A 27,439-nucleotide genomic window follows, 5' to 3' on the forward strand; every position below is an offset into this window, starting at 1 on the left:
CGAGCGCGCACTGTACTGTACGCTTTGTTTCATAGTAAGTTGAGGTAATAGCTTAGGGACCTCTCACATGAGAATGAGACTTGAATGAAGTCTACATTTCAACATACCTTTGAATTTGTATCCAAGTTTCAGACTTTTTCGTTAGTAATGACTCTCACCTCTGAACTTTGTACACAGCTCAAAGGAAGAACAAACATACATTAAAGCTTAATTATTTATATGTGGATTGCATGTTCTGGGGCAAATTTCAAAGAGCTGCTTTAAAGGCAGAAACATTGCTTAACAACTTTCTTCTAAGCAGAAAATAGCAGGATACAAGCCCCAAATGGTACATTTGACATGGTAGTTTGAATTGTAACTTACTCATGTATTGAGCCAAATTTGGTTGTGCTTAGCATCTTTTTCTGCTTAAAGGAACACGTTGCCTTGGATCGGTCGGGTTGGTCTTTGAAAAGCGTCCTGTAACCGTTTGTTATAAAATGCATATGGTTGGAAAGATATTGTAAAAGTAGAATACAATGATTCACACAAAAATGCCTCGAAATTGCGTGGTTTTCTTTTAATCTCGTCGACTAACACGGTCGGCCATTTATGGGAGTCAATTTTTTATTTTTTACGCTTTTTATAGACCAACTCGTCCGATCCAAGGCAACGTGTTCCTTTAAAGCTTAATTATTTATAATGTGGATTGCATGTTCTGGGCCAAATTTCATAGAGCTGCTTTAAAGGCAGAAACATTGCTTAACAACATTCTTCTAAGCAGAAATGAGCAGAATACAAGCCCCAAATGGTACATTTGACATGGTAGTTTGAAGTGTAACTTACTCATGTATTGAGCAAAATTTGGTTGTGCTTAGCATCTTTTTCTGCTTAAGCTTCTCTATAAAATTGAGCCCTGGTGTTTACGAACTTTGTAAACGAATAAAGGTGACACGTCAAAAAACTTGTCCAGCTGTTAATTTTATAATTAACGCGATTGAAAACATGCTGTATTTGTTATTAGAAATTACCTTTTTTTCACACTTATTCAGATATTGATGGGTACGAAACCCTCCAAAGCAATTGCAATATAAGTAACTCATCATATTTTCAAGCAAATTCAATTTGACAATTAAATTTGTCTAAAGAAAATAGTTTATTATCAATTTCAACATTTTACAGTTTTGTTGACAAAGTGCTACTTTGCACACAGATACAATTTATTTGCTGTTGAATTTGTATGAAAATTACACCGAACAGTGTAAACTTCCCCTTAGACGAGACAGCAGGATTTTGCCACCCAGAAGGGCCATGGAGTGTACAAGGTCACTCATTTTGTATAATGAAGATAACATAAGTTTACTCAATAACTTAAAGGCAGTGGACACTATTGGTAATTACTCAAAATAATTATTGGCATAAAAACGTTCTTCGTGACGAGTAATGGGGAGAGGTTGGTAGTATAAAACATTGTGAGAAACGGCTCCCTCTGAAGTGCCATAGTTTTCGAGAAAGAAGTAATTTTCCACGAATTTGATTTCGAGACCTCAAGTTTAGAATTTGAGGTCTCGAAATCAACTATCTAAACGCACACAACTTCGTGTGACAAGGGTGTTTTTTTCTTTCATTATTATCTTGCAAGTTCGATGACCGATTGAGCTCAAATTTGTACAGGTTTGTTATTTTATGCATATGTTGAGATACACCAACTGTTAAGGCTAGTTTTTGCCAATTACCAATAGTGTCCAATGTCTTTAATGTGACTTGCTTAGAGTTGATTTGTTTGATTAATAAGATAACTAAAGGTATAAAGGGACGAGTTGTTCAACGGCCGTTTAACGCCGGAAACTGTCTGGGGTATTCAAGGCACCGTCTGATTTTTAGAGACAATGGTTTAAATTGATCTCGTAAACCGTAAAGTCCGTAAATTTTCTTTAAAAAAAAAAATGAAGATTTTTTTGTCTGACTATTTCCTCCGTGAAATTGTGAAAAACATACCACAACTTTTTTGAATTAATTTCATCCTAAATTTGTCAAGAAGACTTACTACCTTTTAGACTATCTAGACACAATCTATCCCTCCTCTTTTCAGCTGGGTTTGATGAACGGAAATTTGTTTTCTGTCCTCCTCTTTTTGTCTGGTTTTGAACAACAAAATAATTGTTTTCCCTGATTTTTATGGAGGAAGTATTTTAGTACATAATTTGTTTTGCTAAACAAAAGTGTATTACTAAAAGTTTGTTCTATGTATAAAGGTGTTTCATTTCTTACTTTGTTCTTGCAGCAATATTTTATGGAGAAAAACAGCATGATTTTAAAATTTTGAAAACAACTTTAATAAAAGTATCTACGAACTGTAACTTGAGACAGAGTAAATATTTATTGATCTGTGAAAAGTGGCAGCATTGTTTGATTTGTTTGCTAAAGCTCTTACGTTTTGCTTTATACGGACGTCTCGTGAGCTCTTAGGAAGACCAGTGTTTGAAGTATGAGACACAACTGCTTTGTTTAGGGTTACGCCTGGAACATCAGGAGTTGACACCCTAAGCAAACTTCAGCCTTTTAATATGAAAACCACAAGCAATAAAAACGTCGCATTCTGTTTGTGTTAAGCAACATTTGCACGGCTCACGCAAAAGTGTGCATATTGGAATTTTGGGGCCATGTAAAGTCGTATGAAATTATAGAGTTAGAAAGATGGTTTAAAAATCACAATTAAATTGTTCAATCCCTTTAAACTGTGTAGCTTTCACTTTTCTTCGTGAAATGACACGGTTCACCATTATTGGCAAAACCAAATTTTGGAATCAAACTCAGTTTTTCTGTTTTTACTGTTTTATTTTTTTACTGTTTGTAAATTAGACCCCTAAGGGATAGCAAATGGTTTTATAATAAAGGTTACCCTGTCTAAATAAGTCAATAAAGAAATACTTCAAAGATTACACATTCTGCAGACTAGTACATCTGAGCACGACAGTGAACAGGGTGTTGCACTTTCTATACAATTCGTAATACTACTATAGAGAACTATCAAAAGACCCAAACGGATGTTCCCTATTGGATTATCCGAGTTTTACATTAATCCCCTAATATACTTTGCGGTTTAGGATTAGGGATAGAGGGAGGGGCATGGATCATCCCTCCATTGAAATGCCCTGGGTCGGGATACTTTTTAAAAACAAGCTAAACAAAAACAGCATCGTATCGATGTAAGATATAGTCAATACTTCTCGGTTTTCCTATTTTGGTTATGCAAGAAGAACATGCCTAAAATCGCATCGATGTAAGATATAGTCAATACTTCTCGGTTTTCCTATTTTGGTTATGCTAGAAGAACATGCCTAAAACCCTATTCACACTGCAGCGATTCAACAGGGGGACCCTTGCTTAATTTGAGCATGGTTGTAAAATAAAAGCAATTTTTGACAATAATTTTCAAGGGTCCTCCAACAGAACAAAAATACGTCCTTTCACACGATATGAATTTTTTACATCCATGCTACATTTTAGCAAGGGACCCTTGCTTAATTGCTCTCGTGTGAAAGGGGCTTTTGGACATGAAAACAAAAAGTGCCAACACAGTTGTATTACTTAGGTAGACCATGGATACTATATTCCACACGTCCACACGACGTTTTTAGGAATTAGCAAACTACATTTTTGTCTTGAAATATTCGCACGGATGTGCCCAATCTTAAAGGGACACGTTGCCTTGGGTCGGCCGAGTTGGTCCATTTGAAAGATGTTTTAAAAGTAGAATATAATGATCCTCACAAACATGCCTCGAAATTGCGTGGTCTTCCTTTTAATTTGCGAACTAACACGGTTGGCCAATGGAGTCAAAAACTTGACTCCACAAAATAGCCGACCGTGTTAGTTCGCAAATTAAAACGAAAACAGTGCAATTTCGAGGCATGTTTGTGTGGATCATTAAATTTTACTTTTAAAATTAGCTATTTTATCTAACAATATGCATTTCATAACAAATGGTTTCCAAACGCTTTTCAAAGACCAACTCGTCCGATCCAAGGCAACGTGTTCCTTTACATATCTCTTATGAGTAGTAGCGTTGATTCTGTACAATCAACGCTTCGATCGCAGTATGCTCTGGATTTCAATGAGCTGCTTATTAGCAGAAAATGTTGCTTAATAATTGTCTGCTTATCAGAAGTGAGCAAGATGCCAGTCGCAAATTGTACATTGTTCTGGTAAGCATAATGTTATGCTTAGCTACTTTTCTAAAACTACAACCATTATCTTGATAAAAATATAATAATATTACATGTATATAATAGTGAACATGCCTCTGAAGAAGGTCCGGTTTGGATCGAAAGCTAAGGCCATCTACCCTATTTATTATATATAATAGTGAACATTTATATCGCGCCATGTTAGTCAGCCTCGACACTGCCGTAACGACTTTCTCATAATAAAGTACATTTTGGTGAGTATTAAAAATGAATTAATAATGGAAATTTACATCAGGGATAAGGCAAATTAAATTTGGTTTGCTCATATACAACGATGTGTGCTAGCACTGTATACTCAGTACTTTCCCAAGCTGTGTGAAAAGGAAAATCACAGGCATATTACTTGGGTGGGATTCAAACCCGCGACCTTTGCAATTTTAGAGCAGTGTCATACCAACAATATTAAAATGCATGTATAAAAAGGATTTTTATAAAGTACGCGCCATGTCAATCAGCTTTTAAAAACACTCCGCTAAAAACTTTCTTACATAAAAAAGTAAATTTTGGTGAACATCAAAAATTATTTTAAATACAATTGAGCCCATCTGGGTCCGAGCTGTTAGGGTTCACGCCCTTCGCTTGTGCCCACAGTCTACACATAGAACTGTCTTTCAATGGCTGACTATCGGAGCATTTGAAGCCGGGGTGTAGACGGTTATCCCCCCGGTAGTGAACCATCCTCATCTCGGTCCGTGGGCAGAGAGTGATGGTGTCGCCTCCGAGTTTAACTCCGTGGATCTTAAAGAAATGCACGTTGGTGGGTCGCACCACCGCCTTGTCCCGGCCCATGTTGACCGGCGTGGGTTTCCGGCTACTGTACTGATTCCGCTCAAAGACGCTCTCGTGTTGGTTCATATTGCGTTTCTTTGGCTGTTTGCGCCCGTGGCAGAAAAACCAGTTCTGGATTCGCAGAGACCCGATTCTCGCCCCAACCGGGCTGTACCTACGAATCACATCGGATATTAAATTCATAGAAGGATCCATTGGTTGTAAGAATTCATCCACGTCTATCTTTATCATCCATTCACTGCGATGGCGATTCCTCCATAGACAATCGTTCTCATGGGCTATCTGGACCTCCAAGTAGGTCTTGCGGGGCGAGTGGTCGTGCCCCCACGGGATGATCGTCAAAAATCCACCCTCGACGAATCTCCGCAAGCTCTGGCGGAGAGTGCTAGTAGCGGGGTTGGCGTTATCGTAGATATACACATGTTCTACTCCGTACTTACGGTGGTACTCAAGCCACGGTGGTACTGCAGCATCCATGTTTTTCACCATAGTACACATGGATAAATAGTTTGGTTTACTCTCACGCTGTCCGGTCTGGCAAACTGTGATGTTCTCGTAGGATAGAGTTGTGGTTGAGTTTAAGATACGTCTTAAAGTCATGTTGAACTTCGGTACTCCGTAAAGAGCTTTCGGTAACGGGCATGTCATGATGATGATATACTGTGGGGTAGCACCGAACCTCTGAAAGTCCTCTAGCATTGGGTCAGTGAGGCTCATGAAAACCTCATCTCGTGTGCCTCTGAACTCACAGAGGAAAGCCTCCGTGAGCCACCTCTCAAACCAGAGGCGAACTCCAACCACAACAACCTCGTTGGTGAACGGGTCTGCGAAGATTGAGTGTACAGTGGGCAGCTGAGGTGTCTCGAGTTTATCCTTGAGGTAGCAACTCGGATCGTCAAGAGGCGATACCTCCTCGTGCTTCCCAACTCTGGTGACCCTCCCGGGAGGTTTCGTACCCGTGTAAAATATATACAAGGACACGGTGGTTATTTGGAAGACGATGATGATAGAGCATGCTATCTCAAGTTTCTTGGATGAAAAGGTTGACTTCGATGGGGTGGTCTTACTACCCCTTGACGCTTTGAAGCTCACAGATCTCAAATGGTCATCCATGGCAAAAAAAAAAAGAAATCAGCTAACAATAATTCTGAGTGTGTTTGTATCGATGCATCATAAGACCCAAAACTGGTTTGTTTACATGTATAGAGAACCTTCAAGATGACATTACATAGAAATCAATTATCTCATTGCTAGGAATTCAGAGTTTCACTTCATCGATTATTCAAGCATGGTGGCGTGGGAATAATCGATTGTTCTTTTCTTGTTGTGGGTCGACTTGTCTCGAAATAGTGGTCCAGTTCATAGGTCTTAAGTTGGACTGTCCTGCTGTTGTTCAGTTGGTTTATTTTCCCCACAACCGATGCAATTTATTACGTTTTATAACAACCACCAGAGTTCTGCAGTCAAAATTGTGTGACATAGATATCTTCCATACCTTATGCTTATTCGGGTTCGTGTGATTGCTCCCTCCTGCAAATTTAAAGATCAGAAACCAAACATGTCCCAATTGTCCGTGCCGTAAATGACACTGCGCCATAACACCCAATGGTCCAAAGATCAACCGTAAACACACATGTGCTTCGGCCCTGCTCAAAACGCACAAAATCAACAGTTACGTCCATTATTACAAAATCCAAGCACATGGTTATCACTAGTTACAATAATCACTAATCACGTTAAGATTTCGTCACCATTGGTAAATTATGGTATCATTATCCGTGCACTGTACACAGCGAAACACTCCACATGTATGCACCGAAGGCAGTCGCCCGCTCAGAAAAACTGTCTCTCTTCAGCGTTCATGCCCTGTATGTAAAATCCTAGCTGCATTGAAGGGGGCACTTCAAGTTCATTTTACGAGAACTGCGTCACTAGTAGATAATCCCAATTGCAAATGAAGAAGTAGCTGGAGCATCAGTTGTTATTCATCACTTGATTTTGTTTACCACCATCAAGCTCAAACATGTCTCCGAGTGTTCTCTTGTTGGGCATTGCCACTTTGGTGGAGCTGGGAATGGCGTTCCAATTCAAAGTTCCAATAAAAAAAGTCAGAAATGGAGTGAACGTCGACGAGTAGATCCATGCGTTGTTTTCAACGGTGTATTAACTTTCCTCCGTTCTTTCCCTCTGAATCTTAAATGCAGAGTATGCAGTCCTCACCGTCTTCTGTGCACACCAAGTTCAAACATGTCTTCAAAATGCTCTCTTCTTATCGATGACCACTTTAAGGAACAGCAGGGAATGACCATCCAAACATAAGTTCTAATAAAATCAAGTCAGAAATGGAGTGAAAGAGTAGATGCATGCGTTGTTCTCAATGATGTACCAATTTCCCTATGTCCTTATCCTCTAAAATTTAAATGCAGAGTATGCAGTAGGTGTAGCATTTATTCCTTACCTTTATTTTGTTCACCAGCATCAAGTTCAAACCTGTCTTCATAAGCTCTCTTCTTTAGAAGTTCCCGTAAAACCATGAAGTTATTCCTACATCCATGGTAAAATCAAGTCAGAAATTCAGTGTGATCGGGTAGTTGTTCCACGGTGTATCAACTTTCCTCTGTTCTTTTCCTCTGTGCAACCTTTTGAACCGCTTGGATTGAACCATTACCAGCGGAACATGTCCATTGTTATTCAAGTGCCAGCTTGAACTGTGTTGACTTTCTCTGTAACGTTAAGACATAAGGCAACCAGCGACTGTTCCCATCTAGGACCATGGGGTATGGTGTGTGACTGCGAAGGGTGTGGTATGTTTATCACTGTATTTGCAATAGGGTTTATTAGCAGTCTTCATGTGTTTGCATAACGATTTATGGATTGCTCGTGTATAGCGGCTTTTGTATATCTTATTAATAATGCATAGACTATGTCTAACGTGTTATAGAGCGCCTTGGGTGCAAGATTATAAATTCGTGCTGAAGTGAATGCCTACACGGCCCAAAGTTCATGGAGCTGCTAGAGCACAACATAAGGCAGAGAAAAAAATCAACATATTTTGCGTCTGGGTTTCTCAAAAAAATGAAGGAGGAGGGGCTTTTTATTTTTTGTTTCAAGATGGCCGCCATTCTTTTTAAAATGTCAAATATCCAGTGTTTTTTTTACTGCTCAAACACACAATACATAAATGAAACATTTTGGTCAAGACATTCAGACAAGACATTAGTGATTGTTTTAGCTGAGATCGTTTATTAAACCCTTTTTTCAAACACACAAAAAATTAAATAAAAAATAAAATAAAAAAGAAGGCGGCCTCTAAAAAGGAAGCGGGCGGGGACGCTAAACATGTTTATTTTTTTACTCGACCCAATTCCTTGAAAAAGTGCTTGTGAGAATTTCTCGTTCCAATGTTAGATATAACTCAAGTTCATGAACCTTGTGCCACCGGCGCTCCATAATCTTTTATGCAAACCCTCAGACTGTACCCCTGTTTGTATACAACCAGCGATATTAGTGGATACAACGCACATTATGTACACAAATACATGGAGGTAGAAACCTCCATGAATAATGATGTTTTAGTTAAGTAGGAAGTAGAATTTGACCGCGAAATGAATGCAAGATCAAGTAAGCAGATTTAAATGTTTGAAATTAAAAAGTTGCAACCCCGTAGAGCCAAGGTGGCCCCTAGCTTACACTCTCCTACAGCTTCCCGATCAAAGCTAGTAGGCATTTTTCTTTCAAACCTGTACAAAACCAATTTGTGTTGAGTTGCTACTCAAATTGATCTGAGATCTAAGGTATAGATAAGGAAAAGGAAAGGTCACTGAACACTAATGATACTTATGACTGAAAATAATTGTAAGCATAAAAACCTATTGGTAGCGAGCAATGGAGAGCAGTTGGTAGTAAACAAATCTGAAGAAACGTATTTTTTTGAGAAAGAGGTAATTTCTCACTCAAATATTAAAATACTTCAGGCCTGAAGCCCTTCATTAGGCATCTGAAAGCACACAGATTTGTGCAACTTCCAGTATATTCTCTTACAACTGCTCTTGATGACCAATTGAGTCCAAAGTTTTGCCTAAGAGCAGTATACAAATATTGCGTGCAAATAATAAGACATTGTCGCAGAATAAGAACCACAAGGTGAAATGTGGACTATACCATTTCACGAGCGGGGCGATAATTTCACCACGAGAGATTTAAGTTTTCCCAAAGTGCACTAATGATATGCACTCATTTGGTTTATTTATTCAAACATTGTAACTTTATTTCTGTGTTGTTGTTGTTGTTGTCGTTGTCGTTGTCGTTGTCGTTGTCGTTGTCGTTGTCATTGTCGTTGTCGTTGTCGTTGTCGTTGTCGTTGTCGTTGTCGTTGTCGTTGTCGTTGTCGTTGTCGTTGTCGTTGTCATCAACGTCGTCGTCGTCGTCGTCGTCGCCGCCGTCGTCGTCGCCGCCGTCGTCGTCGTCGTCGTCGTTTTTGCAGGGGGTTATTGTTGGTTTTCATAACAAACACAAAATAGCTGTAACCACCCATCAAAGTTTTGATATTGGAGTCGTCGATATCACGATACAAAATTAATTACTGGCAAGCCAGTCTATCGTGCGCCCTCTATTGGCCAGCTAATACAAGAACTACCGCCGATCAAGGTACAGACTGGTGAAGATTCAGAACAAGTTTAATAGGGTGTTAATTTGTTTAAATTGATCTTTAAACCATGGCCCAATAACTAAGCATGCATGGTCAGTTATTGTTTTATTTGAAGAGAGCGTCACGTGCGGTGTTAAAACGGTTGATAATGACCAGCTGGAGCTGTTTATAGACGGTCTTTTGGGTAGCAATTTGTGCGGGTTAGCCCACAAGCTCGATTCCAGAGAGGGGTGATCGATCTCGCAGCTTATTTTTTTTACACAAGACTACGAGGATGCATATACGGTCACAAATGCATATCCGCAAACTGTCTCATAAAAATGCACCACACGTGCAGAGCTCAAGGACGTCGGAAACCAGTCAGAAGTTTTATCCGAGTTTTCTCACTTGTTTTATACGCCTTTTTAACCAAAGTGGCATTTCTGAATGGGAATGGAAGAGAGATGACTCCTTCTTAAACAGCCGTATAAAACATTGCAGGGTCGATCGTGGCCGTGCGATAAAGGCCTGACCAGAAGGTAAGTGCCTTTATCGCACGCACGGCCACGACCTTGCCTGTTTTAAACGGCTTATAGGAATGTATCGCTACCCTTTCATTCCCGTATTGGTGCCTCAGCATGCAATGCTTCAAATCCACTAGACTATAGGCCCACCGTGAAGTCTGTTCTCAGCATACCCTGGTCATCATACCACCGCAAGGATAGTCAAGCGTTAAAAGGGGCATTCAGAAAAAAAAGTAATTAATATAACACAGTACCAGCAACATTTTCTGGTAAAAATTCCATATTGTCATGCCACAACTTTTCCATACGTTTTTAAATAAATTAGTACCCAATTTATTCAAATTAGATACAATTGTTTTCCTTTTGTACCTCACAAATCCAACGCTACGGGGATCACCGCGGAGTCGTAGTTTTAACCATCACTCGAAGCAGTCGATATTTGTTATATCATCACTCTACTTTCGCGATCCCCCGCTCGCTTCCTCCCTGTCCTCGCCGTGCACATCAGCGTCTTGCAACAAGTCTAGACTTTTTCAGAATGTAGTGAGAACGAGTTGGGTGTTCTAAAACTACGTTCTAAAAATAGCACAAGGGTGAAATTTATAGGAATGATTTTTTGTCTCAAGTAAATCCAAGGATGATACTTTGTAGTGATGTAAAAGGTTTATGATTTTTTTTTTTTTTTGGGTGGGGTGGAGTTGTAAATATTAACTAAAAACAGTTTTGCAGACCCCCAAATCGGCCTAAAGTGGCCTAAACACAAATGAACTGTTACCATGGCAACGTATTATATAATGATTTGAAATGTTTTTTTTTTGGACCCCAAGTCCCTACCATCCACAAAGTATAAGAACAATATTCCCTTTTTTCACCGTGGCCACGTATGTCAATATTATTTGAAAAGACCCTTAAAAAGCATTTTTTTCACGTTTTGGGGAAAAAGTCTAGTTTTGAGGCAGAACTGTCACAACAGGATACAATTGCCCAGATATGACAAGACCAATGTTGGCCCTAATCACAGCCGAAAGGAAAATTTTCTGAGACCCCTGGCAAATTGACATTTTTGGGTCCAAAAATAGGGTAAAAATGGCGATTTTGCAAGTTCTAAAAACATACTGTAATGCTCGATGCAAAAATAGCACAAGGGTGATATTTAAAGCAATAATTTTTTTTTCTCAAGGAAGGCCAAGGATGATACTTTGTAGTGATATACAAAGTTTTTTTAAATTATTTTGCATTTCGGTGGGGTGGAGTTGTAAATATGAGCTAAAAACCAGTTTTTTAAACCCCCAAATCGGCCTTAAATGGCAAATAAATTAAAAAAATAAGCCGTAACCATGGCAACGGGCTATATATGGAATTGAAAATGCAATTTTGTTTACTTGCACCCCAAGGCCTTGCCACCCACAAAGTATAAACAAATTCATTTTTTGACCGTGAGCAAATAATATGTCAACTAATTACCTGAAATGACTCTTAAACGTTTTGTGAAAAAGCAGGAAAGCACAGAAACAGAAAAATTGCGTTTTCCCCGAAACGTAAAACCTGCTTTAATAATATTCTGAGAGCACAATAGAAAATGGCCAGTTTTCATGCTACTTCGCTACGCTCATACGCATGAAAAACAGTTTAGTGTTAATGGACACGCCATAATAAAGGAAAAAGAGGGCAATAGGATTTGATTCAAATTATTTGTTTACAGCATGGGATAATGGTGGTATCACAAACGGCTTTTTTTTTTTTTTTTTTTTTTTTTTTTTTTTGCCTTAGTGGTCTTCCAGCGACCTTGTTGCATAACCAAAGCTTCGGGAACATGTTTGTTAGCTAGGTGTAAAGCCCCGCCTGATCTTAGGCTATGAAGGCCGTATACCTTTGGATCGGTTACGCCTATGCGCTTAAGGGCCTCAAAAAACAACTCTCTGCACCTAGTGTAACTTAAGGGTCTATCGGCGCCAATTTTGTACGCTTTTGTTCTGGACAAAAATTTAACAGGGGTGAACAGATATTTGTCTTGACCCAGATTGATTCCGGCAGCCTGTAAAAATCGGCGTAAAATCGCAACTGGTGAGTAGGTGTCCAGTGAAAGAAAAGCAGTAAAACCATCCCTGAAAATGTCAGTTGTTGATTTTGGGATAAAGATTGAAATACCCTTAATGTTTGGCAATTCAGAAAAGTGGGTAGCCTTCATACCTGCCATCTCATTGTGTCGAAAAAGGAGAGCATATTTGAGGGAGACATAACAAGCAGATCTAAGATCTAAAAGCGAGGCATCAGGACCCGCGAACAATGGCTTTGACTTGGCTAAGGGAAATTGGCTGTTTTTGTGCGGGCGGATGATGGAGTTCCCGCCTACCGCTGACTATCACATGTTGAATGATGGGTGCATCAAGCGGGTTACTTTTGACATTAACCAATGAATGTAACCATCTCAATGAAGCAGCAGTAGAAATCAAAGGACTTTCAGAGTTTGAATGTGATTTTATATGTGACAAGTAAATTGCTAATACTTGTTCAGAAAAGGGGAGCACCAGAGGAATACCTTTCGATTCTAACCAGGATAAAAATTGACGACATTTATAGAAATAAGCCATAACCGTACCCTCGGATTTAGCAAACATTACATCTAGCAGCATTATTTCTTTCTGGGCTTGGAATTGGAGGGGAAAATCGAGCCAAAATGGGTGGTTGTGGACTATCTGTATGCACAAAAAAAGAGAGGAAGAATTAAGAATGAAAATATGTGATACTCATCACTGTAAAAGAGTGAGAAGGGATTAAATTTGAACGAAATCTAGATATGTGGCTGCAACGCAGCCCTCGAAATCATTTGAACCAAGTAGGGAGTTGTGATTTTTGCCATGTTTAAGCGCGAGATAACCAACTTCAGTAATAAGGTCCTTGACCCAGGTACGGTATTGGGACCATAGTAAAGGCCAGAAGGGTTGCGAAGGCCACCAGGGGAAAATTATTACGCCTTTACATTTGCAAAGATGCATGTGTTTAAGTGTTGATGCCACTAAGGCTACAGGAGGAACCAACAATGCACTCTCACCGTGCCAGTTCTGGGCAAAGGCGTTTACACCCGAAGAACCTGGGTTCCAAAAACAAGAATAAAATCGGGGCAGTTTAGTATTATAAAAAGTAGCGAAGCAGTCAATTGTGAATGGACCCCAGCGAGCATTGATAACAGAGAAAAACTTTTCTGAAAGGGACCAATCGTCCGTGTCGAGAATCCTACTGACAAAATCAGCTTGGTCATTTTTAGCCCTGGGTATCCACTCAACATCAATGCGAATAGAGTTGTTCAGACAAATATTGAAAATGTCAACAGCCAGATTGTTCAGGTTTGGTTTCATACTTCCGGACTCGATAATTTTTGCTGCACACTGACTATCGGTAAGCAACTTCAACTCAGAGGCATGAATCAAAGGTAGGAAAGACAAGAGCGCAAAGCGAATCGCCTCGAGCTCGCGCCAAGTGGAACTTTGGACTGATTCTGTGTTAGTCCACAATTTGTGGGCTGTGTGAACCTCGTTACAGATTATAGCACCCGCACCGGTGGAGCTGGCGTCTGAGCAAATTATCTTGTTAACAACTCGGTGAGCGAAAACAAAACGAACATTCAAAATTTTGGCATTAGCTCTCCAAAACTTAACTTCAGAAAGACAGAAATCTGAACGACTGGAACGTTTTCATCAAAGGCTGCTGCGATTGTCATTTGACAGTGACGAGTCATTAATCTAGAAATACTACCAACAACGGGGGACAACGAAATTTGGCCTACGAATGAATGCAAATCTCTTATTGTGAAAGACGTATGTTGCTGTAGAAGAAAATCAATAGATTTATTAATCTTAACGATCCTACGATCAAGAATCTTAAGTGTACCCTGTGCAGTGTCCCATCTCATACCCAACCAATCGATAGAATATACAGGGCTCCAAATACTCTTAGAAATGTTGTATACAAAACCTGCTTCTAAAAGATCAGAACGAATGTGGTTAGAGATGTTTAAGGCAATCTGGTTGTGTTTTGATGCTTCCTTAGGTCTAGGGATGACAATGAAACCATCATCCAAGTAGAGAGCTATTAAAACTCCACATGACCTCCAGTGGGTGACCAAAGGTTTCAGAGCTTTGGTAAATATGTAAGGAGCGGATTTGAGCCCGAAAGGCAAAACCGTAAATTCGAAATGTCTGCGACTACCCCGTTAATAGACCAAGAAAACCCCAGGTAACATTGGGAGGCAGGGGCAATGTCAAAATGATGGTAGCCCGATTTTAAATCGAATGTAACCATGAGAGCATTTTGTGACAGAAATTGAATACCCGATTTCCAGTCGTCCAATTTAAAGCGCGTTTTTGGTATGAATTTGTTGAGGACGCTGAGATCAAGAATAAGCCTATTTTTCTTGGAAGCTGAGCATGAGACAGATAAAGGGCTGTTCACGTAAGAAGGATGAGATTTTTCTATATTTTTTATATATTGGTACGCTTGAATGAATTAGACTATCAAACACAATGGTATGGGTGCATCTCTGACGCAAGGAAAGCATAAAATGCACATTAGAATGAAGGCCTATGGCGCGCCAAACAGACAAAACTAAATGTTTGTGCTCCATTTCGGCTCCAGACTCGGCTCAGGCTACCTTTGACCTGCGCGTCGGGCTCAGGGCTTCTCTGACGAGAGAATGGAGCCTGAAGTAGCCTTGATTCAAGGCTGTTGGCGTAGTGTGCCCCGGCCCGGTGCGCGGCGATTCGGCATAAAAACTGCACGCAGTGTATACGCGAACAACATATACATGTACATTGTCTATGCTGTACATTGTACAGCGAGAACAGTATAGCGTAGTCATGAGTACGGTCGTGTCTTCAACCTCGTGCTACTTAGAAAGTACTTATGTACCGAACGTGTGCATACGCTGTACACGTTTATATGCACTGTATTATGTATGGGGGTGCGCTGGCGGAATTCCGTGATGGAGGCTAGGATTTTGCAGTTCGCGGCTGGAGCGCCTTGATCAAGGCTAAGCCTGAAGCGGAATCCAAAATCTACCCGTCGCTAGCCTTGATCAAGGCGCTACAGCCAGCCGCGATCTGCAAAATCGCAGTCCCCATCACTGAATTCCGCCAGCGCACCCCCATACATTAATTAACACAGTGCATATGATATGTGTACAGCGTATGTACACATACGTACTGTACATGTACATGTACCATCTGTATACGGTACACTTACGGTACATGGGTACTTCCTAAGTAGCGCCTTGATGGTTTTGTAACTGCCAAAATTTAGGGCGGAGCTCATTATGCTAATGTATACTAACAACCCGTTCTCATTGGTTGTTGGTGACCTATAAACTCTCGCTGCGATGTCAATCACAACGTTCTGCAAGCACTCGCACACATGTGCTCGTGGCTGTAGTTGCAATGGCGGCGGGCGAGGGAGAAATCCCTACTATACTAGTAAAACAAAACTGGAAGTCGCTGGAAATCAGTGGTGTATAATTTGCAAAACCACTAAAGAAACTTTCAACAAAATATAACAACCGCGGTTAATGCATCAATCATGGGTTGAGAAATAGAAGGAAGACAATTAGACCATGTCAAATGTGTTTGAGAAAGGTTAAAAAAGTATCCAGGTGTCATGGGTTTCCGGCAAGATGGCTACTTGGTAACAATTCTTAGGTGCTGGGCATATGACAGTACAACACACCCCATCCCCTTGAAGCACAAACACAGACCAGATGAGATAAGAAACCCAGCTGTTTATTTTGTCTTACTGTATACATATATATTATTTATTACGTTTCTCGCGGTAAATCAAAGTTGGGGATCGGAAATATGTGTTGTCGAACATACCAGACGGTAGCAGATGGCGTGTGGCTGAACAACAACTACAAGTAAAGTTCAATTTCATAAACTAAGTCTTGCCATACTAGTACTACACTACAACGTTACACTTATAGTACAGCAGCTTTCAACTCAGGGACAAATCTACCAGCTACGTTGTAATATAATTATGATGCTAGTCCTCGTGTTATAATGAAACGCAAGACAACGGAAGTTGTTCGAAGTTGTTCAACACCATTACCGACCGGGCGAGTCTTGTCCGGCTCACCCGTCCGGCAGCGCATTCAGACCCCTTTACAATCATAGCTAATAATACACCACGCTCACGACGCTATGCTATAAAAGCACGTAGTATGTCCATACAGCTAGCGTACGCACACACACATGGACGTGGCATGATTGCTAGCAGTAATACGTCATTCTCAATCGCGCCTGTGATTGGCCAATGTTTAGAATGACACGCCCACATCATGAATACCCTTTTATCGGAATTCCGATAAAGCTTTACAAACCCATCAAGGCTGTTGTTTGAGCCACGTGTGCGAGGTTGAACGTAGAAAGACACGACCGTACTCACGACTATGCTATACTGTTCTCGCTGTACAATGTATGTACATTTGTGTATGCACTGCATGCGTGTGCAGCGAACCGGGCCACACACAGTACGTCAACAGCCTTGATCAAGGCTAACCTGTCGCGGGTGGGTAAATGACAATAGACAATACCAGGCTAGACAACATACGGAGTTTCATGGGGATAGATAGAGCGCCGAACCACCATACACACAGCTGTGAATTCGAAAACAAGCAACGCCCCCTGTGCCAACCGGGTGAATTCTCACTTTTGCTGGCTCAATAATAGAGCGTTCAAGCTGAACAGTCAGCAAATTCAGTCTTCAAAGAAGCAGTTCATATAATTCTCTGCCAGTATTTTGTGTTATTTGTCGCGGAAACTATGTTCAGGCTCATCGCGAGAGGACTTGCCCGTTTGGTGGTCGCACCAGCCCGGGGTGCTTCACGAAGGAGCGGCGGCGGGCTAGCTGTTACCACCTACAGCAGGCCGATTTTGTGTGCTGACATTAATACTTCAAAGCACTCCAGTAGATTGCACTCCAGCACCGCTGCTGATCCAAACCTACCAAGTCTATTGACAATAACGAACGGCGAAAAGGTAGTGTATGTTTATGAGATTTGAGGCATTAGCCATGTTTGAGATAATAAGTGGACACATTATTACACTATAAGGTTCGGGGTGGTTGATTGATTGATTGACTTTATTTGGATAACAACACAGGAAGAACATGGCAAAAGTACGTACCAAACAACAGGAGAAAGGAACTATGAAATATAAGATAAACCAAACTATCGCTCAAGATAGAAATACTGCACTAAATTATCCAAGGAGAACCGTCAATTCTGTTGTATATTCAGCAAAACCAAATAGTGCACTCCATATGGTGTCCATATCTCAAAAAGGTTATTTGCATGGTGAGGTATCAATATTTGGTTTGTGGTAACACCATAGAGCATGGAGGAATAAATCTAATTTATTCCTCCATGCATAGAGTAAGGACATTGTGGGTGTCTACTTGCCAGGTAGAGCTTGTTTTCTTAGAGAACTGTCTGCCATTATGTTTTACTATCGCGGGGTAGATTTTCTGGTTTCGGGAGACTTCTCATTTCTGAAAAGAAAAGTTGGCAGGATACGGAAAATTTTCCCCAAATGGATATACAAATTATTGTATACTGTCAACAGCGGCAGGGCTTAACTTACCATGTAATTTGTTATGGTAATTGCTTTTTTCTATTGGTATTTACCCATGTGTGATCAAACCTTTGAAGCATGACAGACAATGCCTACTTGGTACCGTGCCAGTTAATCCACAAAGGGGCGTTCCATGAGTGTTCACCGCTAACTTTGCTCCATGATTGATAGCCAACGCCCAGGCTAGGCTATTGAATTGAATTGTTAGATTATTGTAAACCCAAACAGTCATTATAATGAGAGGTCAGTGGACAGATGTTTACACAAAGCAGGGTCCATGTTTTGCTAATAAAAACCTTTTTCATCCAACATACGCAAGCCTTGGTCATACAAATGCCTCAATTTATTGGTTATGCAAGAAAATAACGAAAGACTTTTAATAGCGAAACATGGATTTAACCCTGCTTTGTGTAAAAGTCCTTGCCCTATGGTGTAAACTTGTCTGTTTACTAAACAATGTGGCTTTGTCCTTGCTAGTTCTAACAAGTGCTGTTGACTTTAAAAAGATAGTGTGCACCATGGGGTGATGTTAATAGACTTCCCCCAGTCTCCATATTATAGAGTACAGTGTAAATATCTGAAATTAAAATGTGTGATATTGTTAGTGGGTTTGTGTATGTTTTGGTTAAATCTGTGAACAGAAAACCTGATGCACTCAGTGACTGTTAGCACTTAATTTATTTTGTTGTTGAAGACACTATTGGTAATTTTTATTTTAATTTTATTTTTATTAGCTTAACAACTTATTTCACCAGCAATAGAGAGCTGTTGATAGTATAAAACATTGCGAGAAAAGGCTCCCTCTGAAGTAACGTAGTTTTGAGAAAATAATTTCTCACTAAGATATTTGATTTGATTCCGAGACCTCACCTCAGCTAAGGTCTCAAAATCAAGCATCTGAAAGCACACAACGTCGTGCGACAAGGGTGTTTTTTCTTCGATGACCAGCTTAGTCAAATTTTTCACAGATTTGTTATGTTATGCATATGCTGGGATACTTCAAGTGACAATTACCAAAGGTGCCGTGTGTCTTCAAGATCTGGCAACACTCTAGAGATAAGATGGCGTTGTTAAATGGTAATGTGGCCTCGTTAAAGGGTTGGTTTTACTGCGGTATTCTAAAACATAATAATAACTTTAAAAACATGGCAAAACCACCCAAAATGGCCGCTCGATTGTTGCCATGTTAACGTCATTTGTTGCCATGAAGACGTCATTTTTGTTGACCGTGACCAACATTTAAAACAAAACTTTGATACAGCCCCTTGTTCGTAAATACTGGACAAATGACGCCATCTATTGGTAAGTTCTGATAAGTGTCATGTTTTTATAATATAAACCATACTATATAAACCGTCAAACAAAAGAATGAACAAAAAAGAGGTAGACCGCCAACATAAGGCTAGCCTTGATCAAGGCGCTACAGCCAGCCGCGACCTGCAAAATCCCAGACCCCATCACTGAATTCCGCCAGCGCACCCCATACATAACACAGTGCAATATTATACGTGTACAGCAGATGTACACACACATACCTATTGTGTACATTACCAATTGTATGGTACACGTACGGTACATGAGTACTTTTTCTTCCTCCATGGTTCTAAGTGTTGTTAGAGCCACACGTACGAGGTTGAGACACGACTGTACTCATGACTACGCTATACTGTTCTCGCAGTACAATGTACATGTATATACTGTTCTCGCAGTACAATGTACATGTATGGTCGTGTACATTCCACACGTACGAGGTTGAGACACGACTGTACTCATGACTACGCTATACTGTTCTCGCAGTACAATGTACATTATGTTCGTGTACATTCCACACGTACGAGGTTGAGACACGACTGTACTCATGACTACGCTATACTGTTCTCGCAGTACAATGTACATGTATGTTCGTGTACATTCCACACGTACGAGGTTGAGACACGACTGTACTCATGACTACGCTATACTGTTCTCGCAGTACAATGTACATGTATGTTCGTGTACATTCCACACGTACGAGGTTGAGACACGACTGTACTCATGACTACGCTATACTGTTCTCGCAGTACAATGTACATGTATGTTCGTGTACATTCCACACGTACGAGGTTGAGACACGACTGTACTCATGACTACGCTATACTGTTCTCGCAGTACAATGTACATGTATGGTCGTGTACATTCGTGTATGCACCGTGCACTGCATGCGTGTGACGCGAACCGGGCCGGGGAATGGTAATGTACATTCGTGTATGCACTGCATGCGTGTGCCGCGAAACGGGCCGGGGAAACAGTATGTCAACAGTCTTGATCAAGGCTAACATAGGGCAAGTTAGCTCACAGTTGGTAGAGCGTTGGCATGTTGATCTGGAGGTCAATGGTTCGAGTCCCACTCTAGTCAATTTGTCTTTGTTCAACCCCAATTAATTACCCTAATTTCGATTATGGTTCAATTGTTCTCCCCAGGTGAAGCCAACGTTCTCCAAGGCCGAACTAGAAAGCCGATTGTCCAAGCTCCGAACCTACATGGAGAATAACTCAATAGGTGGCGCCCTCTTCACATCCTATCACTCTATCAATTACTATTCTGATTTTCTGTACCTTGCGTTTGGACGTCCGTATGGTCTCGTCGTCACCCCTGAGAAGGTTGTTATCATTGCAGCGCTAATTGACTATGGACAGCCTACCAGGTACGTCTCATTCACATTGAGTGTAGAGCCCCTGTGAGAGCTGCGAGATCAACCCCGGGACTTACACGGTGCAGAAGAAACTACAGTAACACCCCGTTTCAGACAGGTGCTCCAGAGTCGCACCGAACTAAATTCTGATTTAAGTACATGCAAGGTTCCAATGGAAATCGAAAGCTCTAATGTTGCAGTCGTTCGGACTGACTTTGGCGTCTTGGTTTCAGACGTCGATCTTGTCATGAGATGAACCTACAGTAAATGTTATGTTAAGTTCGCCCATCTGAAACCAAAACTTATTTTGGTCGACCTAGAGTCGCTCTTAATCTATTTGGTGCGCCTGTCTGAAACGGGTGTTACGCTTCTCAAAGTTATAAAACAAAGATATTATACAAAAATAACATGGTTTGAGGGTGACAGTCGATATTATCTCCGCGAGGAAGTTGACAAACTAGTTCCCGAGGCGAAGCCGAGGGAACTAGTTTGTCAACTTCCAATACCGAGGGGAGCTACAATACTCGACTATTTTAGTCACACGAAAGAAACCATGTTATATTTGTTTTACTATACTTCATACATATTCAGTTACGGTTGCAAATAGGAGCAAGAGGAAATGACGACTGCAATAAAATGCATTCTGGATAATTTTGTTGATGAACCCTTTTTAAATTTTAATTTCTGCACATTATGAACACAAAAAAAATTACTCTGAAACTGACGGTCATGAAAATTATGCTTAAATATTTATAAGAAGCATTCATTTGGTAACGTTATTACCGGACGTCGTTTTCACCAACCTCTTCTTAACTTAGGATTAATCTTAGGATATGACTTAGGACTTAGGACGAGTCCCAACCTTGCTCTGTAAGATGAATCCTGATTGACTAATTGACTAGTTACTCGTCCTCACTCGAGATAGAATTAATCCTAGCGTTGCGTGAAATCGGCTGCGGTAAATGCTTCTCAGACTGTATATTCATGTACGGATAATATTCATCAATGTATTCGCTCCGGAGTTTCGGCGAAATCTCGTATACGCGACCAACTTTTGAAATGAAATTTTCGCAGGATAATTTTATTGAGTATGTACAACACTTCATGTGTGTATGATTAAAACACTTGAACGTTCCCAAAGACCAATGGTACACATTTCCTTTAAACCATCATTGCCAGTTGATATCTTTTTCATGGTTCAAATTTTCCAGGAGGAATCAATGTGGAGATACAGTCATCTACACCGACTGGCAAAGCGGGAATTATTGGAGAGCTGTTGAACAGGAACTCGGGCACGTCAAAGGGAAGGTATGTTCAAACAAAACAGAATATCAGTTTCAATAGCAAACTGTGCGCAGGCGCCATGTTGAAAACATAATGTCAACGCATTATTTTAAGGAAACCGAATAAAAGTTTTAAAATGAGTTAAGTTCCAACGCAGACGCCATAGTCTCATGCATGCAGATGCATGCCTATAATAGAATGCATTTATATAACGCTATACAAAACAGAGCGCCTATACAAACAAAGGGAGGGCAACACAAGAACAAAAGCAATACAAAAACGGACAAGCGACAAGCCAGGAAGATAAACAAAGAGGGGAGCAACTTAGGAAAGGTCTGGGAACAATGTGCCTGGAAGAAAGGTTTAAACACAGCCAATGACGTAAAGACTTGTTCCATAAGCGCGGTGCAGCAATTGCGAAGTCTGTGTCCCCGACTTTCATTTTTGGATCTAGGAATGCATGTTGACTATTAACATTACGGCCTTGTCAAACGGGGAATTTCCACAGGCAACTTGACTGCAGTTCATGTATACATGACTACTTTGGTGCCTCGATCAGATTTATTTTGTAAACAATGTGTTACGATACCCAAGAAAATAATGTAAGAACATTCAAATGTGAATGCCCTTTCTTCTTGGAGATTGCCTTGGGGAACTGGTTGCCTGTAAGATGTCTCGTGTGACATGGGCCAACTTTCACTATTTTCTCTCGACTATAGGTAGGATGTGAGTTCGACCATATTCCTCTACAAGACTTCAAGAACTTCCAAAATGCCGTCCCGGGCGCTCAGGTGATCGACATTGCTGAACCCAGCATGTTTATGCGAATGATCAAATCACCAGAGGAGATCGCACTGATCAGAGAGGGCGCTCGGGTCGGTGACATCGGCGGGGACGTTGGGCGCGCGGTGTTGGCTGCAGGTGTTCCCGAGTACGAGGTTGCAATGGCGGCACAGGGGGCGATGGTTAGGGAGATTGCGAAGACGTATCCACATACGGAACTGAGAGACAGTGAGTAATAAAGACAAGTTTGATCTGAAGTGTGCAATGAGTCCAATGAGAGACCTTTAAGACGCTTGGTGGCAGCAGACTTACCAGGTAAAATCCATTGTTCTCAGCAATATACGCATGCTCAAAACTACACCTACAATGGAAGTTTAGTTTAGCTTCAAAGTCTCCCATTGGAATAAAGACTGCCATTTGATAGCTGTCGGTGAATATTTTGGCATTGGTGGGGTAAGATCTATAAAACAACATGGCAGACTGGGGCTAAGTTTTGTACGAGTCGTTGACTCAATATCGGGTTCATTATAGTATTTAATAACTTAGACCATCATCCGGTTGGTTTTACCGCCACTAACGAAGATTCCCGTTTTTGTCTGTTACGCTAGCATGGTCTTGGGTTCAAGGTGGTATAAACACCGACGGTGCTCATAACTCTGTCACAACCAGACCTTTTGTGAGTGGAGACATTGTGAGCCTCAACATGTTTCCAATGATCAGTGGGTGAGTTGCAATCTCTAGACCCCTAGTCTTGGTCCAAGACGTCACTATCTCATACTCGTAACGTAATGTAAACTAGACAGAGATAGCTCGACAGAGGGCGCGCTTTTTGGCAGCCAGCATACACTTTTTTTGTTGCACGCAGTGGTTTGAAGATCAGCAGAAGGAGCCTGAAGCCGGAGCCGGAGACCGTGCCGGGCTAGACTTGACTCAAGTTCCGATCCCGTGCCATCGCCAGAAAATTGTTGTTTTGTGGTGCACTGCACTGCCAAACCTGTTCCGCACGCGGGGCCACATTTTGACGGCGAGGGCGCACTGTTATATGCGGCTTGTCTGCTTGTTAGCGCGATATGCTAAATAGGGACCTCTCACATGATAACGGTATTTTAAATCAAGTCTTAAGCCGAGGTTTTAGTAAAGTCAGCCAACCTCACTGTTTGAATTTGTAAAATGGTTTGATGAATTACCACTAATCCCCTTTTTTGTTTTCAAAGTGGCTACATATTAATTTGTTTATCCCAGTTACTATACAGCATTGGAGCGTACCATGTTCATCGACCATGCCACAGACGAGCAACTCCGTCTCTGGGAGGTCAACTGCGAGGTGCACCGACGGGGCATGGAGCTCATCAAACCCGGTGTAAAATGCAAGGACGTCGCGCTGGAGCTCAATGAGATCTACCGGAAGTACGATCTGTTGAAGTATCGTACTTTCGGCTATGGACATTCCTTCGGGATAATGTGCCATTATTACGGACGGGAGGCAGGTAAAGAAATGATCTAATTATTAAAACAAAAACAAAGATAGTTTTACACATCTGTTTGTGTTGAAAGGATGCCGCATATTAGTGAGCTTAATCGTTGTAGGTCGCAAGCCCAGGGAAAGAGGTCTATAAGCAAAGGTGCTTCCGTGATAGTGTTCCGTGTTCTTTTACTTTTTCTATTTCCAATCCTAGTACACGGTATCGACCGCTTATTGTCACATCCGGAGGACAATGCGCTTAGGGTTTTAGTAGGACATCAGTGCCTTGACTGGGACTTGAATTCACATTCTGCCGACCAGAAACACCATAGTTTGTTTTGCTTTGTCAAGAAACGTCACAAATGTTGAGTGTATTTTTTTTTTATCATTGTAGGTTTGGAGTTTCGTGAGGATATTGAAACGGTCCTTGAGCCCAACATGGTTGTCTCGATGGAACCGATGATAACCATTCCAGAGGGACAGCCTGGAGCGGGAGGCTACAGGGAACACAACATCCTAGTCGTAAACGAGACTGGAGCGGAGAATATCACACACTTCCCGTTCGGTCCTGAGCACAACATTGTGAAGAATTAGGAAAACTGCCCAAGTGTGGATGAGACTGGAGCGGAGAAAACCACACGCTGCCCATTCGCTCCTGAGCACAACATCGTGAAGAATTAGGAATTCTGCCCATCTTGTGGATTTGATAAATTATGACGAACTTTATAATTAATTTAATCACAGCATACAAAAGAAGATTATTCACGGAGGCAACTAATGCGATTGCCTCGATGCCCCTGTCCATAGCCTTGGTGCCATTGAAATGCCCAGTGGAAATTTACAATCTCCTTATATAGGGTGCCTCAGCAGAACATGCCTCGGTGCCCTTGCCCTTTAAAAAAACGAAGCATACAGGCCTGTGATCAAATTTTCCTTTGTTTCGGTAACCCATCGAGTTGTACAAAGTCCCGTTTCAGTCAGAGGCCTTCGTATGAGCATTGCTGTTCACAGAACCGCCGTGGCCGCCTTCTGGTGAACGTATCTTTCTTCACATTAGTTCCTATTTCGTCTAGAAATGTCCCCCAGTGCTTTCGGAAAGGTGCCGAGCGCTCCAACCACCACGGGTACTATTTTCACTTTTACCTGCCAAATCTTAAGAATTTCCCTGGACATGCCAGGTCTTGGTACTTTTGAATCTCGTTCCATCTCCTTCGAAGCAAACCTTTTATCTCCCGGCACAGTTGTGTCAATGAGATGACACATCTTCTTTGCCTTTTCAAACATTCTCCGATTGGGCAGTTGTGAAAGCTTATGTCCTACTTTTCAAATCAACTAAAAATTTAAATGCTGCAATCAAACCCTTATGCTTACCATTAATTGTTTAACCTAATTAATTGATTCATTTAATTGCGTAATTTTTATTGTTTTTATTAATGTAGGCCTACTTTATTTATTAATGTAGGCCTACTTTATTTTGTGATTACTTCAAATACCTTGGATCCTGGATCAACTCCAGTGAAAAAGACCTGAAGATACGAAAAGGACAGGCGTGGTCCGTGCTTCACAGCATGAAAAAGGTATGGTCATCAACGCTGAGTGCCCGGCTGAAAAGATCACTATTTGTCGCAACAGTGGAGTCAGTGCTACAATATGGAGCTGAGACCTGGACCCTCACCACCAGTATGGAGAAGTCTCTGGATGGTTGCTACACCAGGATGCTGCGTATGGCCCTAAACATCCCCTGGCAGGACCACATGAGAAACTCCAACCTGTGTGCTGGTTGGCCAAAGGCCACAGAGAAGATCCGTGAACGCCGACTCAAGCTCGCTGGGCACTGTGTCCGCCACTCGGAGCTTGCCGCTTGCCCAACCATCCTGTGGGAGCCCACCCAAGGCAAGGCCTCGCGTGGGAGAAGATGTCTCTCCTTTGTAGACACACTAAAACGAGACACCGGCTTGACCATTGCTGAGGAACTTCGCTCCTGCATGCTGGACCGGAACATCTGGAGAAAAATCACTGGGCAGGCTCGAGCTTCTAGATGGCGCTCGACATGATGATGATGATTTTGTGATTAATTGTTTTGTATGGAGGAAGATTATTTGATATTTTTTAACGTAATGTCCAATTTCATAATTATATTTCTAGAAAGTTTTCTACCATCTGCATAATTTAGTCTTTTTTTATTTTTTGTCCTTGAAATTGTTGTTTTCATTTATTCGTATGCGTAACCTTAACTAGTTGTTTCTTAAAAGTTTCTCGTTTTTATCACATTACGTATGTATGATTTAAAAGTAGTGGACACTATTGGTAATTACTCAAAATAATTATTTGCATAAAACCTTTCTTGGTGACGAGTAATGGGGAGAGGTTGATGGTATAAAACATTGTGAGAAACGGCTCCCTCTGAAGTGCCATAGTTTTCGAGAAAGAAGTAATTTTCCACGAATTTGATTTCGAGACCTCAAGTTTAGAACTTGAGGTCTCGAAATCAACCATCTAAACGCACACATCTTCGTGTTGCAAGGGTTATTTTTCTTTCAAAGTTATCTCGCAACTTCGATGACCGATTGAGCTCAAATTTTCACAGGTTTGTTATTTTATGCATATGTTGAGATACACCAACTGTGAAGGCTAGTCTTTGATAATTACCAATAGTGTCCACTGCCTTTAAGGTTTAAAACATTGATTTGTTGAAATATTCATTTGTGGGCTGACTGTTTGATTTGAGATTAATAAAACAATATATTTTAAATAATTTATTTGTCACCATGAGTTTTGCACCTGTTATTAACTTTAAATTTATTACTCAAAAGTTGTATTAATCATTTCGATATCGCTTGGTGGCGCGCTTTCGTGACGTGGAACGAAGTACATTGTTCTACCGAATGACAATGTACATGTACACGCAGTGACTGTAAAGGTTTTCTTGATAAATCTTTACAAAACTATCCCCTTACCAAGGACAGCTTGCACCGTGTTTTCATTTTATACCCGTAACTTAATTACTCTACATCACATCACCACCCGATTCTACGTACACAATAAGTTTGAACCTATTAATGCTCAGACTGTTCTGTCAAAAAGGGTCACAATACTCATCCAGCTTTCTCTCCAATCTGAAGCTAGCCTTGATCAAGGCGCTCCAGCCAGCCGCCGCGACCGGCATAATCCGAGTCCCCACTGAATTCCGCCAGCGCACCCCAATCTTAACACAAAGCGTGCATCTTGTAACCGCGAATGTACACGTATGTACATGTACCATCTGTACGGTGAACATTACATTGTACATGTACGTGAGACGCGTACGAGGTTGAAAGACACGACCGTACTCACGACTTCTCTCTACTGTTCTCGCTGTACAATGTACTGTACATAATACAGTATACGTTGTTCGTGTATAGCACTGCACAGTGCCGATTCGTGCCACACCGGCCGGGGCACACTCCACCAACA

At 41.1% G+C, this 27,439-nt stretch overlaps 3 protein-coding genes and 1 pseudogene across 3 annotated transcripts; 2 read left to right on the top strand and 2 right to left on the bottom strand.

Annotated features, from left to right (window-relative positions):
- Nucleotides 1-1,378: 1,378 nt before the first annotated feature.
- LOC139946719 (beta-1,4-galactosyltransferase galt-1-like) lies at nucleotides 1,379-7,884 on the bottom strand. Its single transcript, XM_071944373.1, has 2 exons — nucleotides 7,477-7,884; nucleotides 1,379-7,340 (listed from the first exon to the last, which is right to left on the bottom strand). Exon 2 carries the CDS (start codon nucleotides 6,129-6,131, stop codon nucleotides 4,755-4,757), a length of 1,377 nt encoding a protein of 458 aa, XP_071800474.1. The 5' UTR covers nucleotides 6,132-7,340; nucleotides 7,477-7,884; the 3' UTR covers nucleotides 1,379-4,754.
- A 2,789-nt stretch (nucleotides 7,885-10,673) lies between these two features.
- Nucleotides 10,674-16,773, bottom strand: LOC139947361 (uncharacterized; annotated as a pseudogene).
- On the top strand, nucleotides 16,749-26,719 carry LOC139947520 (creatinase-like). The gene is made up of 7 exons (XM_071945454.1): nucleotides 16,749-17,191; nucleotides 20,246-20,469; nucleotides 21,669-21,765; nucleotides 22,461-22,752; nucleotides 23,133-23,247; nucleotides 23,767-24,011; nucleotides 24,381-26,719. Exons 1-7 carry the CDS (start codon nucleotides 16,976-16,978, stop codon nucleotides 24,578-24,580), a joined length of 1,389 nt encoding a protein of 462 aa, XP_071801555.1. The 5' UTR covers nucleotides 16,749-16,975; the 3' UTR covers nucleotides 24,581-26,719.
- LOC139947362 (uncharacterized) lies at nucleotides 25,555-26,040 on the top strand. The gene has a single exon (XM_071945257.1). It carries the CDS (start codon nucleotides 25,555-25,557, stop codon nucleotides 26,038-26,040), a length of 486 nt encoding a protein of 161 aa, XP_071801358.1.
- Nucleotides 26,720-27,439: the final 720 nt, after the last annotated feature.

The sequence above is a fragment of the Asterias amurensis genome, chromosome 14, assembly GCF_032118995.1.
Source record: "Asterias amurensis chromosome 14, ASM3211899v1".
Classification (NCBI taxonomy): domain Eukaryota; kingdom Metazoa; phylum Echinodermata; class Asteroidea; order Forcipulatida; family Asteriidae; genus Asterias; species Asterias amurensis.